The 16,915-nt window shown below is 51.0% G+C and overlaps 1 protein-coding gene across 3 annotated transcripts in view; it reads left to right on the forward strand.

Annotated features, from left to right (window-relative positions):
• PAX7 (paired box 7) overlaps nt 490-16,915 on the forward strand; it is an 87,628-nt gene continuing 71,202 nt past the window's right edge. For 2 of the 3 annotated variants that reach the window (XM_021417536.1, XM_021417537.1), the window contains exons 1-4: nt 490-574; nt 2,423-2,658; nt 3,224-3,353; nt 4,152-4,280. In XM_021417536.1, the coding sequence (XP_021273211.1) occupies nt 490-574; nt 2,423-2,658; nt 3,224-3,353; nt 4,152-4,280 (580 nt within the window). Of the gene's footprint in view, nt 575-2,422; nt 2,659-3,223; nt 3,354-4,145; nt 4,281-16,915 lie in introns of all 3 variants that reach the window. The other variant, XM_021417538.1, reaches the window with a different exon arrangement.

The raw sequence follows: 16,915 nt of genomic DNA on the forward strand, positions 1-16,915 counted from the left end.
AGGAAAAAAATAAAGCAGCGATAACAAAATAAGGGGAAAACTCAGCTTAAGGGGGAAACTCAGCTCCCCCTACGCCCCCCCATCCCTAAGCCCAGCCCAGCACCGAGGCAACTTTGGATGTGTCTGCTTCTCCCTGCAGTCTGGGTTACATTCCTCCGGAGCGCCCGCTCAGGCCGGTTGTGACATAGCCCTAAAACTTTCCGAGGGATTTCTGGTGGGTGATCCCCCCCCCACCCCCCCAAGACCTCCCCCCCACCCTCCCATCATTTCACCCCCACTTCGTTATGATTATTCCGAGGGTGATGATTTTTTCGGAGCGATGATTTCTCCCTTGTTTGTTTGTTCGTTTGTTTTTGCAGCCGCGGGCTGGAAGACCACCGAGAGCCTTCAGCCTCAAGGGGACCAAGAGGAGACCCCGCAGATCTCTCGGGTCTCCCGGGGCTCGGGGGTGCCCCAGCTCCGCACGGAGCCGCTCCGCCGCCCCCCGCTATGGCAGCGCTCCCCGGGACGGTACCGCGGATGATGCGCCCGGCGCCGGGGCAAAACTACCCGCGCACCGGCTTCCCTTTGGAAGGTAGGTATTTATTTTGTTTTTCTTTTCTTTCTTCTTTTTTTTTTTTTTTGGAGGGGAGGGACACCTTCCAAAGAATGAATTTGGGATGGGTTTTAAGCCGGGGAGAGGTGAGCTGGGTGAGGACGGAGCTTAACTTGAAGTCCAAGCCGGGGGGTCCTGTGCGGAGCATCCAACTTCGAGGCGGCTGGAGCCTTTTTCCCACGCCGTGCCCTTCCCCGAGCAGCTGTGCCGCTCTGTTTTCACGCTTTGCTCTTTATTTTTCCTCCTGTTTCAAGCAGTTAGGCGCGGGTTTCGGGAGACAGGTTACCCCCGTATGATTATTACTGTTATCAATTTTCCGAACTCAAAGAGTCCCAGCCCTACAGAGAAGGAAAGGGAGAAAGGAGGAGAAAAGAAGGAAAGGAAAACCGATGGTTTCCAACTTCTCCCGGGGAAAATAAAAGCCGAACCCGGAGCTTTGGAGCTGGGAGCAGATGCCGTGCTCCGCTCGGGGGCGGCTTTGGCCGAGAAAAGGGGGGGACACGGGAGCTGTCACCTCGCAAAGTGTCATGCACGGGGATGACATCTCCACTCGCGGAGCAAGCAACTTCCCCCGTCGTCTTCTTTCCCTTTGTGTGGGCACCCGGGTTATTATTTCTCCCCAAAGCTGTGCGAGAGAATGATATGAATTAAAAAAAAAAAAAAAATCAAAAAAATTAAAAAAAAAATTCAAAATTAGAGTAGGAGCCCTCTCCCCGCATTTATTAAAGAGGAGAAATTCATACGGACCGTGATCAAGTGGCGAAACTCAAAGCTGGGGAAAGCCACGCAGCCTGCAAAACATACAAGCTGGGGGGATTTGCTGAAGTGCTTTTCTGTAGCAAATGAAGTAAAACAGACGGCAAGGGAAAGGATCAAAGGATTACAACAATATTTGCACAACATGACTGGGAATAATGAAAAGAGAGAGCGGGCGGCGGTTTTAGTACCTCTTGAATGTAAAATTGGCCACTCGAGTGTTATCTGTCGATAATGATATATCCAGGGAGTGCTGGCCAAGTGACTTTGAATTAGTGGTGCATGATTCTTGTTAAATCGCGAGGCAATTTCTGGAATCGACTTTTCTTTGTAAAGAGAAAATCGCCCCCTCGCCCCCTCCAGCCTCGCTGCAAATTGCGCAGCTGAGTTCTTCCCTTCGTCTTTTTTTTTTTTTTTTAATATTCCCCCCCCCCCTCAATTTCGAAGCCTGTGAAATCGTATTAATCTTCGAAATCTACAGCGAGAGATACCGACCCCGCAGGTGCTGCGCATCGCGGCTCCTCCAAACCCGCAGAAAAAGCCCTCGAGGGGATTTCGAGAGCCTGTGTCCAAAAAGTTTGTCCGCAAACAGAGAGCCCCTCATTAATTCGGAGCGCGGAGCCCCTCGCTGGGAGCGCGGAGCCCCTTTATTTGGAGCGAGGAGCGCTGCGCGCTTTTGGGGAAAGTGTGAACTTTGTTTTTTCTTTCGCATCCTATTTGGCTTTGCGATGGGGTTTTAAATCTTCTCCTCTTTCGGCTCCGGTTCAAAGTGTAGGTGTGAAATGCCCCAAATACGCGCGGATACGCAACCCCGAGGGGACGGAGGGGCGATGCGATGCGATGCGCGGCTCCTTCTATTTTCAACGGGAAAACTTTCCCCTGCAGCAAAGGGCACGGTGGGGATACGGGATAAAAACCAATTCCGTGGGATGAGAGAGGTTTTCCCCCGGTTTTAGGACGCGCTGGAGAGGTGCAAATCCCTGCGATGCAAGCTGGAGGCACGGGGAGGGATGCGTGGAATTTTGCCTGATTTTTTTCCCCTTTCCCCCCTTTTTTTTCCCCCATCCCCAGTGTCCACCCCACTGGGCCAGGGCCGGGTGAACCAACTCGGAGGGGTTTTCATCAACGGGCGCCCGCTGCCCAACCACATCCGCCACAAGATCGTGGAGATGGCTCACCACGGGATCCGGCCCTGCGTGATCTCCCGGCAGCTGAGGGTCTCCCACGGCTGCGTTTCCAAAATCCTCTGCAGGTACCAAGAGACGGGCTCCATCCGGCCCGGGGCCATCGGGGGCAGCAAGCCCAGGGTGAGTGCAATGTGGGGCCGCGCTACGGGCCGGACGCGCAGTGTTAGGAAGCGGCGGGGGGGTTTCTTATTTTGGGAGGAGAGGGAAGAATTTAGGGATGAACGAGGCGAGAGGGTTTTGAGCGAAGGTACGGCTTGCACAATCGGATGGGGAGAAAGCAGTGCCGGGCAGCAGGATGGGAATAAATTAACGGGGTTTTCCGCGTGCAACAAGTGGCAAGCGGTGGAGCGTTTCCTTCGGCCCTGGTTTGCTTCAGGGTGTACATAGCCCCCCCAGAAATCATCCCTCGTACCCCCTCCCTCCTTCTACCTCAGGTTAAACCCATCCTCGCGATTTCCTTATCCTCCATACGCTTTAATTTCAAGGAGGACAAGTGGAATCCACACCTGGGGGACTACACTACCTCTTCCCAGCTTTATTTTCCTCCTTCCTGCCCCTCAAATTCAACATCTTTGCCCCCCCCAAAACTAGCAGCCTGGCTTAATTTTTCAATTAAAAGGGCTTTTCCTCTCTCCCCTTCCCTCTCTCCACACACGCATGCACTGGTGGCCATTGACCACAAAAGCAGGTTGCGACTCCCGACGTGGAGAAGAAAATCGAGGAGTACAAGAGGGAGAACCCTGGGATGTTCAGCTGGGAGATCCGGGACAGGCTGCTGAAGGACGGGCACTGCGACCGCAGCACTGTGCCCTCAGGTGAGAAGGCAGCTTGGCCATAAGGCCACCCATGGTCCAAAAGAGGCATCTGGGGGCATGGTTGTTTCCAGCATCCTCTTGCTCCTTTCTCTGCATGGGGAGGGATGCAAACCAAAGCAATTTTCACAAGTTATTCCAGCTCCCTGGAAAGCACCGGGCGTCTCCAACCTGAGGACAGCATGCACGGGGTAGACCCTGAAGCAGGGTCGAGGGGAATTCAGCCCATGTCTTGCTCAGTGGGGATGCACAGCAGTGCCTCCATTCATTCAGGCATGCCATCGCTCGCTGAAAATGATGCTGAACCCCAATATTGAGTTGTGCTGAGGGTCTGGCTGTTTTTTAGGTCCTGGTTCCTTCAGCTCAGATTTCCTCTCTGCTGCAGGGGGAGAGCCTCCTCTGCAGGGCACAGATCCCCAAAAGTAGGGTCCTGGGCAGGCTGAATCCAAACTTCTGGGCCTTTTCTTGCCCCACTTTGGGTGCAAGGCAAGAACTGGGGACATTTTCCCTGCTACAAAGCAGGTGGGAACCCTGGGGCATGCAACCCTTGAGCGGGGCCAGGTGTTTCAGGTGGAGGTGTTGAACGCATCCATCTTCAGTCACTCATGTTAGCATCGCTTGGGTGAACTGAGGGGTGCTTGGGTGTAGTTGGGATGGGGAGTGGTTGTGTAACTCTGGGAAAAGGGGTGCAGGTGCCCTTCATGTGTATGAGGCCCCAGCTTGGCTTCCCCCATGGCTTCCCGTGTTGCATTCCCAGGCAGCTTATACTTGCCTTCTTGTCTTTGACTGTCTGAGGTTTAGTGAGTTCGATTAGCCGTGTGCTACGCATCAAATTCGGGAAGAAAGAGGAAGAGGAGGACTGCGACAAGAAGGAGGAAGACGGGGAGAAGAAGGCCAAGCACAGCATAGATGGCATCCTGGGCGACAAAGGTAGAGGCGGCCACGCGTGCCCCAGGCTGGACTGGGGGGAACTTTAGGATAGGGGGAACCTTTGGGACACGGGACAGGTTCCTCCCCTTTGAGATCAATAATAAGAAAGGGTCTGGCTGCAGAGACTTACAGTTGTCCTTTCCAAATACGACTGATGGCAGAGCCAAGGTGTGATGCTGCTTGGGCCAGTGGTACCCAGCCCTTGGGGTCGTGATATTTTCTCATCCCCGCGAGGAAGAGTTGTCGGTATTTCGCTCGCGGCCTCTCCAGATCAATTATTTATAAAGGGAGATGACTGAGGGAGGCATCTCCGATTCCTAAATGAATTTGTTAAACAGATTTCTCTCCTGCTCTCTAAGTGGTCCCCTGAAACTCTGGCTGACAGTTGACCGATTTGGCCAATCAATATCAATTAGAGAGTGCAGGATGCGCGCTGCTGTGGGGCTGTGGCGAGAGCCACCAGCACCGGGCTCGGGGGGAAATAATAAATAGGGAAATAATAAATAGGGATAATAAAGCCGGGGCTGCTGGTGGAAAGCTCGAGGGCAGCTTGGTGTGGGGGGGACCTGGTGACACCGCCCGTGGTTGGCACTTGTCTCTCGTGGGGGGAAAAATCCAAGTTCTTCAAGCTCGTGATGCTTTGGAAATGTTATTTTGGCAAGCTGGATGGGGGAGATGATTCCTCACCCTCCAAAAAAAGCGGGGGGGGGAAAGGGTAGTTTTAAATAATTGAAGTTTGGCAATGAGGGTGTGTGAAACCAGGGGGAAGTTTAAGGGAAGGAGGTATCGCTTTAGGCACAGAATGATTTCCTTGTGTCAATGAGCTCAGCGCTTTTTTGGGGGAGGAAAGCAGCAATTACACAAGTCCTATGGAAGAGCCTTAAGAATGGAGGTTTTACTATTTCCCCCCCACCTCCCTCCCCCCCCCAAATTGATGGCAAAATGGCGATGGTACAGGCCTGGCGGGTCGCGCCGGCTCAGAGTTCGGGGAGGATTTGAGATATCGGCAGCGTTGCTCCCAAATCACCGTGTGGGAAGCAGGGCGATGCGCTGCAAAGTTTCCCACTCGCTGCAAAGTTTCCCCAATTCGGGACAATGCGGTTTGAGCGGGGGAATATTGAAGTGCGGGGAATTTGGGGCAGAGAAAAGCTTCTCCGTGTCACCATCAAACGCTGAAATGAAGGTGCACAAAAGGGGGTTCTTTAAGGATCCGATCTCTCTGCCGCTCTCTCTCTCTCTCTCTCTTTTTTTTTTTCCAACCTTGAAGATGAACTTCACTTACAAAGACCTTCGAGTCTATTGAAGCTTTATAAGCAAAAGATTCCCGGCCACAAAAGCAAACACTAGAAGAAAAAAAAAAAAGGAAAAGAAAAGGGGGAAAAAAAAAAAAGAAAGGGGGAAAAAAAAAGGGGAAAAACCCTAGGCTGCCTTAAAAATGGAGTAAAGGGATGGGGGAGGGAGGGCTTCTCTATTCTCATTCAAAATTCTGCAAGGAGGAGAAAAAGTTTGGACAAAGGGCCAAGGAAGGGAAGAAAGGGAGATAAATTATTCAAAACTCCCTGCTGTTAGATAGTTTTGTAATATTATAGGACCGTCTGTTGGAAAAAAGGCGAGCCGTTGGACGTTGCAAAATGTTGCTTGTGATTTGGAAATAGGCGATGCTCATTTGCAAATCGGGGCCATTGTGTGCGGGGAAAAGTGCCCCCGCGTCACTCCGCGATGCGTTTGATTCCATTTCGGGGAGATGGATTTTCTTTGGGTCCCGTCGCTCGGAAAAGAAATAATTTTTAAACCGAGGGATCCTTTTCCTTTAATTATTTCCCCCCCGTTTGTTTCCTCTCCTGCACTCCCCTAAAAATCGAAAAGAACCGCGGGTTCTTTACGGAACCCGGTTTGAATCGAGCGCTAATTTGGGCAAATTCCCTTTGCCGGAGCCCGCGGAGAGCCCATGCCCGGAGATAAATCACTATTTACGGGCTGCTTGGCTCTCGTTCGTTTTATTTTCGCCTTCTCCGTCGTGATGACTGCGCGGGTTTGGGGGAAAAACCTCCTAAAAAAGTGTTAATTTTACGGCGCTGCCGAAATAGCGGAACCGGGCAGCGGTGAAGCCGGGTGCGGGGCTCTCTCTGCCAGAAGATGGGAGCAATTAAAAAATAATACCGATAATAACGCCCGCCGTCCATACATATTTAGAAAAGCTTGTAACAGCCCCAATTAAGATAACGAAGGGACGTTCAGCTTGCAAAGCACTTCGAGGCGGTGCGTGTTTTGCTTTTCCTTCTTTTGACTTGTAGAGCCGGCAATAACAATGCCCCTCAGAGATCTCTTCCCATCCACCCTGGGAGGTTTGCAATTAAATTTATGTATATATTTATATAGATGTGTATAAAAGCGCATTCCTGACACTTGTTCCCAGCTCTGCGTGGGTGCATGTGTGTGCGTCGCTTTTTTTTTTCCCCTATTTTTTTTCTTTCTTTCTTTCTTTTTTTTTTTTTTTTAAGGCGTTTTCATTATGGTCGCGGACGGGGGAGGGAGAAAGAGGAGAGGGGGAAACTTTGTTTTGGCCTTTTTCCTTCTGCCAAACGCCTTTGCTCCATTTGCGGGTTCTCCTCGCGGGGAGCCGGAGGAAGACAGCCCTAAATGCTCTCTCTTTTTAAGTGTTAAAGAAAGCTTCCACCCTGCGCCTGTTTCTTTCTATCGTCTGCTTGGCATTTAATAATGTTAAGACTTATTAGAGCTGGTAATGAAAACTGTGGCTGTTGAATAGGGAGCTGTGTTGGAGAAGGGTGTAATAGCTCCAAGGCATGCTAAGAAATGTATTTATCCCCAATCAGTACTCACTCTCTGAGTTCCCAGCACAAACGTTAAGTTGAAGGGTTTTAAGGCAGATTAAATTGAGCCTTTATTTCTTTGCACTTTCATCTTTAAACGGCTCACTCCAGCTAGCCCTGGGCATATATTCATGAGGCTTCACTTTATTTTTTTTTTTTATATCCTTGTTAAGAGCGAGTTATTATTATTATTATTATTTTAAATTGCTTGCGGTGGTGTTTTTGTGACTTAAGTCTTTTTCTTCGTTTTTATTATTTATTTGTGACTTATTACTGTTTCGTATTCCCCCCCCCCCATCCCGCTTTATTTCCGAGCTCCTCTTTATCGCGCACGGGGCACCAATGGCTGCACCGCTGCGTTTCCCACCCCCGTGCAAATAGTGAGCGGGGCTGGGAGGGGATCGGGAAACCCGGCTGGAGGAGACGGACACAGCGGAGCATTTAATTGTATTGGGGTTTGGGAAGCGTGAACAGGTGTGACCCAACCCCCCCACCCCCTCCCCGCCCCGAGGTGCTAATGATTTAATGTGATAGCAGTCCCTGGCGTAGGGCTTGGTTGTTTTTTTTTTTTTTGGGGGGGGGGGGGGGGAGGAGGCTGTTCGGGTCCTGCCAAATTTAATTAAATTCAGGGGAGTGGATATGGGGGAAAAAAGAGGGGGGGGGGGCAACCCCTTGCTGCCACACCTGGGAAGTAGCTTTGTCCCCAAGAGCCGGGGGAGGGGGGGGGTTCGGGTCCATTTATCAGCAAACAATCTGCATCGTTGTAAAACCAACAAGCGCTTTCTCTGTCAATGTATGTTTAGGGGGGAAATGGGGGGGAACAGACACTTCATCAAATCAAGGGATTACGAAAGGTTGGCAATCTAATCAAACAGAGACCAGGCGGGATTTGTGAGTGTTGCGAGTGGGATCAGCTCTAATAATGGGGGGCAGGAAAGAGATAGGGTAGTGTCAAGCAATTCATTGGCTTTAGGCTCAGTTATTCTGTGCATATTTCAGGGAGAGAGAGAAGAGAGGGGAGGGAAAAGGGGAAAAAAAAATACAGGGAGAGGGAGAAGGGAGGGGGGCTGGATGTGAGCACACACGGAGCTTACATGTCACAAAAAAAGCTGAGACAAATGAGGTACAACAATAAACACAGATAACAATTACAAAGGCAAACAGTGGCTTTTGGGAACAAGTAGCTGCAGAACCTGGTCTACATAAACAAAGTAGGCAAATGTTTGCAAGATAAACTCCTTCCTAAATCAAGTGTGACGGGAAGGAGAGAAGAGAGGAGGAGAGATAAGGTTGGAGGGGGGAATGAACGAGTATAATCTAATACAAGACGCCTTAAAAAACAAACTTAAGACAAGGATGCGGGGAGAGAGGTTCAATTATACAGTGGGAAGTGAAATAATATAAGGGAGATGTTTGCGATCCGGGGGTTGTTTGGGTTTTCTGCGTCCCCTCCCCTTCTTTTTGGAGGTGGGTGGGGAGAAGAATGGGTTGAACTGTAGGGAAAAAAAAAGGGAAAAGAAAAAGGGGAATGTGGGTACGGGGAAGGGGGGGGGGGGGGTTCGGCTCAGCAGGAAGGGGAAGGAAATACAAGGCAGCCATAATAATCTCTAATCTGAAGGTGAATGGTAGATTACGTGATACGCTGGGAGGGATAGGAAGCGGCTATGGGGGAGATGGATGCCGTGATAGAGGAGGGCAGGAAGGAAGCTGGAAGGTCTATATTTCTAATCCCGGGGTTTCGGTGGTAATTGGGGTAGGAGAGAGGAGGCGTGGATGGAACGGGCTGCGAGGCAGATGTGGCATCCAGGTGTGCTCCCCCCCAAAACGCTCCCGACGCCCGAATAATTTCCAGAAGGAGTTTAAGGCGGTGTTGGGGTTTATTCTCTGTTTTATATCTGGATCTCGCCAAATGAGAATTGTATATAAGAGGGGAGAGACGTGTCTGCAGTGTGGTTAAAGGAATTAGATATTTACCAGTTTGAAATAAGCCTGGTTATAAAAAAAAAAAAAAAAAAGGGAGAGAGAGAGACACTGAAAAGATGAGACGGGAGAACACTTCAAACGAATTCATCATCTGGAGTGGTGAAGGGGAGATTTAGAGACAGTATTGGGAAGTTATTTAGATATTAATAACATATTTTCCTGAGGCGTCAGGAGTGCCTCCATACGCACTTTTTTCTCGCAGCTATTTGGCTGGGTGAAATATGGGAGACCCAAATGTTGGGAAGAGATAACACAATCAGCCTAGCCCTGGTCCTGTGACTGCATCATAGCATTAAACCCGGATTAACCTCCCCTTTCTCCCCCTCCTCCATTCCAGCCCCCCTCCCCAACACCCCCACCCATACCCCCCCGAGAAGCTTTCCAAATTTTTCAGGGGAATTTACATGGCAGGATTTTAAAGCACATATAACACTAGCCTTAAAGCTGTAAGGTACTTACTCGAGCATTAGGGTAAGGCGGGGGGGAAGCATCTTTCTGAAAATTACGTTTCCTACAAAAGAAAGAAGCAAATAAGGGACCCTCTTAAGACCTGAGCTTTGGAGATATTATATATTTATAGAGACTATTCTTAAAAAAAAAAAAAAAAAAAAAAAAGGCAGCCCGTTTCTATCAGCTGCCACACAACTCTTCTCTCCACCAATGGCCTTTGATTTTTTTTTTCTTTTTTTTCCCCCCTTCTTCTTTTATTTAAGCTGAACTTCAGCCTGGTTTGGACTCCTTCATTTTTCTTTCTTTTTATTATTATTTTTTTCCTTTTTTTTTTTTTTGGAGGAGCGTGGGTGAGAAGATGCTGGGAGCTGTGGGGAATGGGGACAGCGATGTGGACGCGGCTCCGAGCTGCCGGCCGGGCCTTGGTGGCACCGCTCCCCCTTCGATGCGTGCTGAGAGGGGGGGGGGGTCCTTTAGGGAAGGGGGGGGGGCTGTCTCTCGTCCCATCCATCCCAAACCAGCCCAGAATAAGAAATAAAGCACCACGGGTGCGCAGGTGCGGTTGGGAAGCTCGGGTTAGGGATGGCAACGCGGTGGAGCTAGGAGGGAGATCTGCTGCATCCCCCAACCCCAAAAAACCCTCCTCATCTTCATCCCCATCCTCCTCCTCCTCTCCGGCTCATCCCGCCCCGGGGCTGGAGCTGAGCTGGCCACAAAAGAAACTAGATGTCAGCTAATGCCTGGTTATAAAGACATTTGTCACCGGGAGTTGGGGAGAAACGGGGAAGGGACGGGGTTGGATTTGGGGCTTTTTCAGGCAGAACGGGGCTCCGGGAGTGGGGTCGGGGCTTCGCAGAGGGAGGGGAGAAGAGAAAAAGTAGGTGAGGAAAAGTAGAGGCAGCTTGAGGAAATTGAGAAGCTTATAGTCTTTGATCCTTGGATGCTTTTCCTTATCAGAAACATTTGTGGTGACACCGGTACAAAGGAAGTTCATCATATTACAGACTGTTCGGGCTGCTTGCAGGAATCACTGTCTATTAATTAGCAGGCGCTCTGTCTTGTGGGACACAGGAGATCTGAGGCTGCACATTACTTGCTTGGATGGCTCTGGGTCCTGTGATGAATTGTCGCAAAGGCTCTGTAGGGTCTGCGGGGAGGGGGGGGGGGACCCTGGGCTCGTTCCTGAGCTGTATGGCAGTGCCATAGGGGAAGGGGTCCCCCAGCCCCGCGCTGCGCAAAAGACAGCTGAGCTCATCCCTTTTGTGCCACTCTGCCCGAGGTTTGGGGCTTGGGGTGAGGAAGAGGAGCAAAGCGCTTGTTAATATATATATATATATATATACATACCCTAATGCTGATAATGATGAACTATTTTTCACCTGTCGAGCCTTCCTGGAGATGGAAATTGAGGGTTTCCCTTCACGCAACAGCAGGACCCAGGGGATGCTCCTGGCTCACCTCCACCTGCCCGAGAAACGCAGTCAAGGGTTTAAAAAAAAATAACAATTAAAAAGAAAAAAAAAAAAACAAACCCTTTTTATTTTATTTTTATTTATTTATTTATATTTTGGAGGGAAAAAAAAATTACTTGGCATTCAAAGAGAGGGTCGCGCTTCCTAGGGAGGGAGGAATGGAAAACCCGCGGGGCGGCTTTGGGGTCGCGGCTGGAGGGTGGCACGGAAGGCACGAAGGGATGCTCAGAGGTGCGAGGGGGGAGATTCGATCCCTTTGCCACCCGCCCCCCGCCCCCCGGGCTCTCTGGAAGGCAGAGGAAGCCCTTCTTGGTTTTCACTCTTCTTTGGGCTTTTTTTTTTTTTTTTTTTTTTTTTCCCTTTGCTTGTTGTTGCTGTTGCTAAAATTGGAAGGAAGCACTTTGCCTGACCCTAAAAGAGTGGGGCTGGGGGCACGGCTGTTTGCAAGGCTCCCGCTCGGGGTAGGTGAGGAGCGGGGGGGGGGGGGGGGGACACCCGGCAGCCTTCAGCCTTCAGTGGCTTCTTTGTCCCGAGCCCCTAAAGATCGAGCATCAAAGTGACCCGGTGGCTTCTTTAAACGGGAGAGAGAGGAGGGGGAGACGGAGAGCTGCGAGGCTGCGGCCCCGCGGAGAGGCGGCTGTCCCCAAAGTGTGTGTGTGTGTGTGTGTGGGGGGGGGGGTGACATCCCATCGGACAGCCCCTATAGGGTTGCTGGGGGCATGCCACCCCCCCGCTGTACCGCTATAGGGATGGGGACAGAGCCGCGACGGGCGTTGTCGCAGCGCTGCGTCCCCGGTGCTGTTCCCCAAACCTTTTATGGGGGGGAGGAGGGGGGATCTGAAAAACGTAATTTTCCTGTTTTTCGAGGGAATGGAGAAGGGAAGGGTAGGGGGACCTGCCCCTGACCCGCTGCCACTTCCGTTTGCACCCAAACCTTGAGCGGAGGCAAAAGTCTGAAGCGAGCGCAATTCTGTAATTTATTTATTTTCCCCGTTCCCATTATGGGGACGAATCGATTTGCATGTTTATTGGGAATTAAAAGAGGGAGAGAGAGAGACAGGGAGAGCGGAAAGTTGACGGGATCGCTCACCGAGAAGCCGGTTTCGAGCAACTTGAGGCTCTCGGGTTCTTTTTCGCCTCGCCTGAAGTTAGCAGAAGCGCCCTTAAATCCCATGAAACTTCTCCCTTCCAAACGGGTTTGGGTTCCATCAGCCCACGCCGAACCCGGGCTGGCTCTTTAATAAAGACCCCACGGTCGCGTTATTTTGCATTTGGAAACGTAGAAGCGTCTCTCAAAGGGGAGGGTGAACGTACAAAGGACACTCCGATGTCGAGGGATATTCAGGGGACAGTCATGTTTAAATTCCCTACGATTGTTTCCAGCACATTTGATTGCTCGGGAAAAAAAAAAAAAAAAAAGAAAGAAACACTGACATGAATAGGAATGGGGGGTGGGGGGGACGGGATTAATAGCCCCCAACCTTTGTATGGTGTAAATTATCCAAGAGAGGGCAGATAGCCGGAGCTGCTGGCGATTCGAAGGGACCGTATATACGGTCACGTATTTAGGGAAAGCCGGCGTTAATTTTAATAGAGATTCCTTATTTCTGCGCACGGGAACTTAATTCTTTTAAATTCTTTCCCCCACTTCTCGAGGAGAGGAGCGTTTGATGCTAAATAGCAGCAAATTGAGCTATTTGAAGCCGCATTTTTTTTTTTTTTTGACGGAGAACGTGAATATTTGGTTTGTACCTCGGTGCTCCGTTTCTTTTTCCTGGAGTTTTCCCCTTAATCTCCTTCCAGCCACAATCCCTCCCTTGTGCGTGCGGCTCGCAGCGGGTAAACTGCGATTTCCACTCCTGAAACTGTAAAGGAAGGGGAAACTTGGGGCGTTTGGCAAATGCTTTGCTTTAAAAACAAAATATCCCACTCCTCTCCACCGGAGGGGAGGACGGCGCAACCCCAGATTAAGACACACCTAAAGGAGACCCAAGCTAATTAAATCCAAGCGATGTTCGGGAAAGAGGGGGGGGGGGGGAATTATATATTTATACTGTCAAAGCCTCCATGCTTCTCAAGAGAAAACGCTCAGAGGTGAATAGTGCAGAGATGGACAATCCTCCCCATTAGTGCTCGGCAGCAGCGCCTCAGCAAACCTCTGTCAGGGAGCAAACAGCGCTCAAGCTGAAGAATAACCTAACTTCAGAGCAGAGCACGGATCTGCTTTGGCTTTCCAGTTCTGTTGCAAAGAATCAAGCGTCCCCCGAGGAGGAAAAAACCCTCCCGGTGTGTGTGTGTGTGTGTGTGGGGGGGTTCCCAAGGGGGGCAACTCGAATGTCGCGATGATTTTCTCCTGCGATGTTCTCCGTCGGGAAGGGAAACAGCGGAGCCGAACCCCGGCTGCTGTGACTTCGGGACTTTTCTCTCCGATTTTAGGCAGGATTGGATCTTTTTAACTCTTTTGCCCCCCCCCCCCCCTCCCTTCCCCTCTTTCTCTTCCCCCTCCCCATCCTTTTATGACGGTATTTTTTCTCACTCTGTTTTCTCCCCTTAACCTCCTCTTTTTTTTCTGTCCGCCTTTCATTTGAAGCGAGGCTTTACAGCTTGCTACACTTTCTAAGTGCATCAATAGCCACTTTAGAAATACAAACAACTTTTAAAGATAAAATAACCAAACCAGAATGGGACTTTCAATGGGGGAATAGTTGTTGTCCTTTACCATGGAGTGTGCAGCCGCCTCTGCCTAATCCAGCTTTCATTTTCACCGACAAATGCCAAGAATCTATATCTGTCTCCCAACCCCTCGGGAGCTTGATTACACGACAAAAGGCTGCCATTATCCGCAGGAGAAAACAGGGAGGGGACACGGGGGCTCGGGCCTCTGAGGATGAGGGCATCTCCAAACTATTGACTTAGTGGATGAAGTCAAGAGCAAACACGCTGAGATCTAAAGGGGGGAAGGCAGGGGGCGGGGGGGAGAAGGAACGGAGGAAAAGGAGCAGCAGAAAGTCCTTGGAAGTAACGGGGAAATCGCCCCTTTGGGGGAAATCAGCCCTTTGGGGTGTGTTTTTTTTCTCCCCGTCCCCGAGCAGGTTAGCCTAGGAAATCTCTCCGATTCCCGATAATTCCCCCCCCCCCGGCCTCCTTTACCCATCCCCTCGTTTCCTCTCGGTTGGGATTGATTTTTCCAGCCTCGCTCATTTCTTTTTCCCCTCCCCACGGGGAGTTCGGGTCTTTCCCCATCGAAAAGAAGGGGCGAAACCCAACCTCGCGGAAGGTGCAGCGGCCGGACTCCTCTTTGCCCCCTAAACCGGGGACAAACCGGGTCAAGGTCGAGCTTCGAGGGCTGGGAATGGAAACGGGAACGGCCCGAAACCCACCCGCGGAGCCCTCGAAGGAGAAGTCACCCCGAGCCGGCTCTTTTTAGGTTTAACTCGCTGCGTTTTGCATGACTGCCTCATTAACCACCGCTGTGCGGGGATTTGCGGGCCGGGCTCATCCCGGCCCGTCGCGGACAAAAGTTATTTCAACCCTATCTGTAATTTATCTGGGTCACCTAGGGAGAAATCCTCCGGGCGAGGAGAGTCCTAGGAGCAGCACCAAAGGAGTCCCACCGCCCTTAATTACTCTTTAATCAACCTAACGCTGTGGTCCCTTTTAAGAGCTGCCTTTGGTGCAAGGGCTGCGTTTAAACATCTGCTTTCTGGCCGGGTTTGGGGAGCCAAAAACCTGCACGAGCTTAAGGGATTTAAAGGTGCGAGCGCGTGTTTCGAGCTGGGCCCTGCGAGCGTCCCTTTAGCTGCAGCCACAGAAGAATTAAACAAAGGGAGAGGGCGGTGGGGGTAACCTGGAGGATCCCATTTAAACTACAAAAGCGCCCAGGGAGCTTAAATTCACCTTTTAGGCGAATTTATCTCCGCGGGTGGAGAGCGAGGATGCTCGCGGGGTCCCATCTCCAAGCTGAGCAGCTCAGCTTCAAATCCGGCCGGGCTTTTTGGGGGGGGTTTCCTCTTTGCAAGTAACACCCAGCTGGGGTTTTTCTTTTCCGTATTGCTTTTCCTTTATTTTATTTTTGCTGTCCCCTTTTAATAGAAAAACCTTGGGGACCTGCTGACCTGGGCTCCTAGCTTTCCTCCCTGTTTTTCTCCCCTTGCTTGGGTTTGGGGAAGCTGCACGGGATCCCCTCTCTTTGCGGTCCTGAGGACACTTCGGTGTCTGGCAGGGAAAGAGCAGCTGCTCAGAGAGAGAATCAGTATTAGAAGAAAGAGAAATCCTCGTAATCTTGGGACGTATATAATCTACGTCGCCCTGAATCCCAAAAGGCAGCGGGCCCGTCTCTCTGATTTATTTTTACGCTAGCCTAGTTTGCATCCCAAAGAAGTAAACTGCTATTTTTAACCGCTGGTTTAAAGCTTAATTAAAAGCCCCTAAACTGATTGTTTTGAAAATTGATTTAGAGGAATTGCCCCAGGGCTGAGACGCTATCTAAGCCAAGTTGCAGTCCCAGAGCTCGCAGTGGTGTCTGAATCGTTAACCCCGCAGAGCCGGGAGTCGCCGGGGCTGGATGACACATGGGCCGGCCGGGCTCCTTGCACCCTCTGCAAAGAAAGGTCCTTTGTTAGCCCCGGCTACTGGCTTGCTCGGGTGGATCTCCGCTGGTTTCCTGGCGTTCCGAGGTTTAATTGAATTAAGGCAAGCTCGGAGATGCTGGTGACACTGGGACGGGAGAGCTCTGCCTTTCATCTGCTGAGTGCGGAGGGGAGGGCGGCTGGATCGGGGACGTGGAATTTGGGGACGGGACCCCACCATTGGATCGAAGGGAGCTTTACCTGCTGCAAAACCGGGTGGGAGATGGAAGTTGGTTGAAGGCAGGGGGGCTGCGGAAGGGAAGTGGCATTTCGGCCCCTTAATTAGATGTAAACAAGAATAGGGACGGGGCTCCATGGTCAGACAACTTGATTGTTAAGGGATTAACACCTAAGTAAACCAATAAAGGCTCTGCGGGGCTGGTGAGAGGGCTGCGGGCCAGGCGAGCCCGGCACACTAATGGGTTCCCCCCGGCACGACCCACCCCAAAACGGCCCTTTGCGCCCTGCCAGCGACTTTAGGAGCCCGGTTTTAAGGCTATTAGCCAAGGCTTGAGTTATTTTTTGCTGCTTACGCTCCTTGGAAAGCCCCCTTCGTGATGCTTCAAGGTGAGGAGCCTCTCATTAGCGGTACCCATCGTCCTCATTATCAGGTGAATAAATGAACGGGAAGGGAATGCCCACGCATGGGGCTAAACCCCTCCCGTGCATCCACACGTAAATAGGACGGTCCCTTTTGCACTGCAGCTTCCTTGAACCTTTTTAGTCTCCTTGGCCCTCCTTAGTAATAATTAAATAGAAATCCTTCAAAGCCAGCTCGAGCAAAACACTCCTGGGCGTAGCTCGCCAGGTTGGCCTCCAACTGGGCTTTTGTGGTGGTTTCTTTTCCTCCCAGTTCGCCCTCGGTTGGTATTTTCCCCCTCCCCTCTCGCTCCGGTCAGACTTCGAGTAGATGGAGGAGTTTAACCTTTGGAAAATCAGGTCTGGCCTTAAGTGATGCGGTACCTGTAAGCCTAATTTCCATGGCTTTCTGCCGGCGCGGATTTGGGTTTGGGAGAGGTACCTGAAAGGCTCAGAGTCAAACTGAGTTCAATAACTTTGCTCGGTTTTGTTTTCCTCCATCGTCTCCTCAGCTTCCAGTGGTCCCTTTGCTCGGCTGGCAGGGCTAATATCGGAGCACTCTAGGGTGTGAGTATTCCTTCCTCCTGATTGCAAATAACCGAAAGATTAGCACCAGCAGCTGTTTGGAATTGGAACAATGGAGAGACCTAGGAAGTGGAGAAATTGAAAAAGGAGAACCCCCCCCTCTCCCC

This window comes from Numida meleagris, chromosome 20 (assembly GCF_002078875.1).
Source record: "Numida meleagris isolate 19003 breed g44 Domestic line chromosome 20, NumMel1.0, whole genome shotgun sequence".
Taxonomy (NCBI): domain Eukaryota; kingdom Metazoa; phylum Chordata; class Aves; order Galliformes; family Numididae; genus Numida; species Numida meleagris.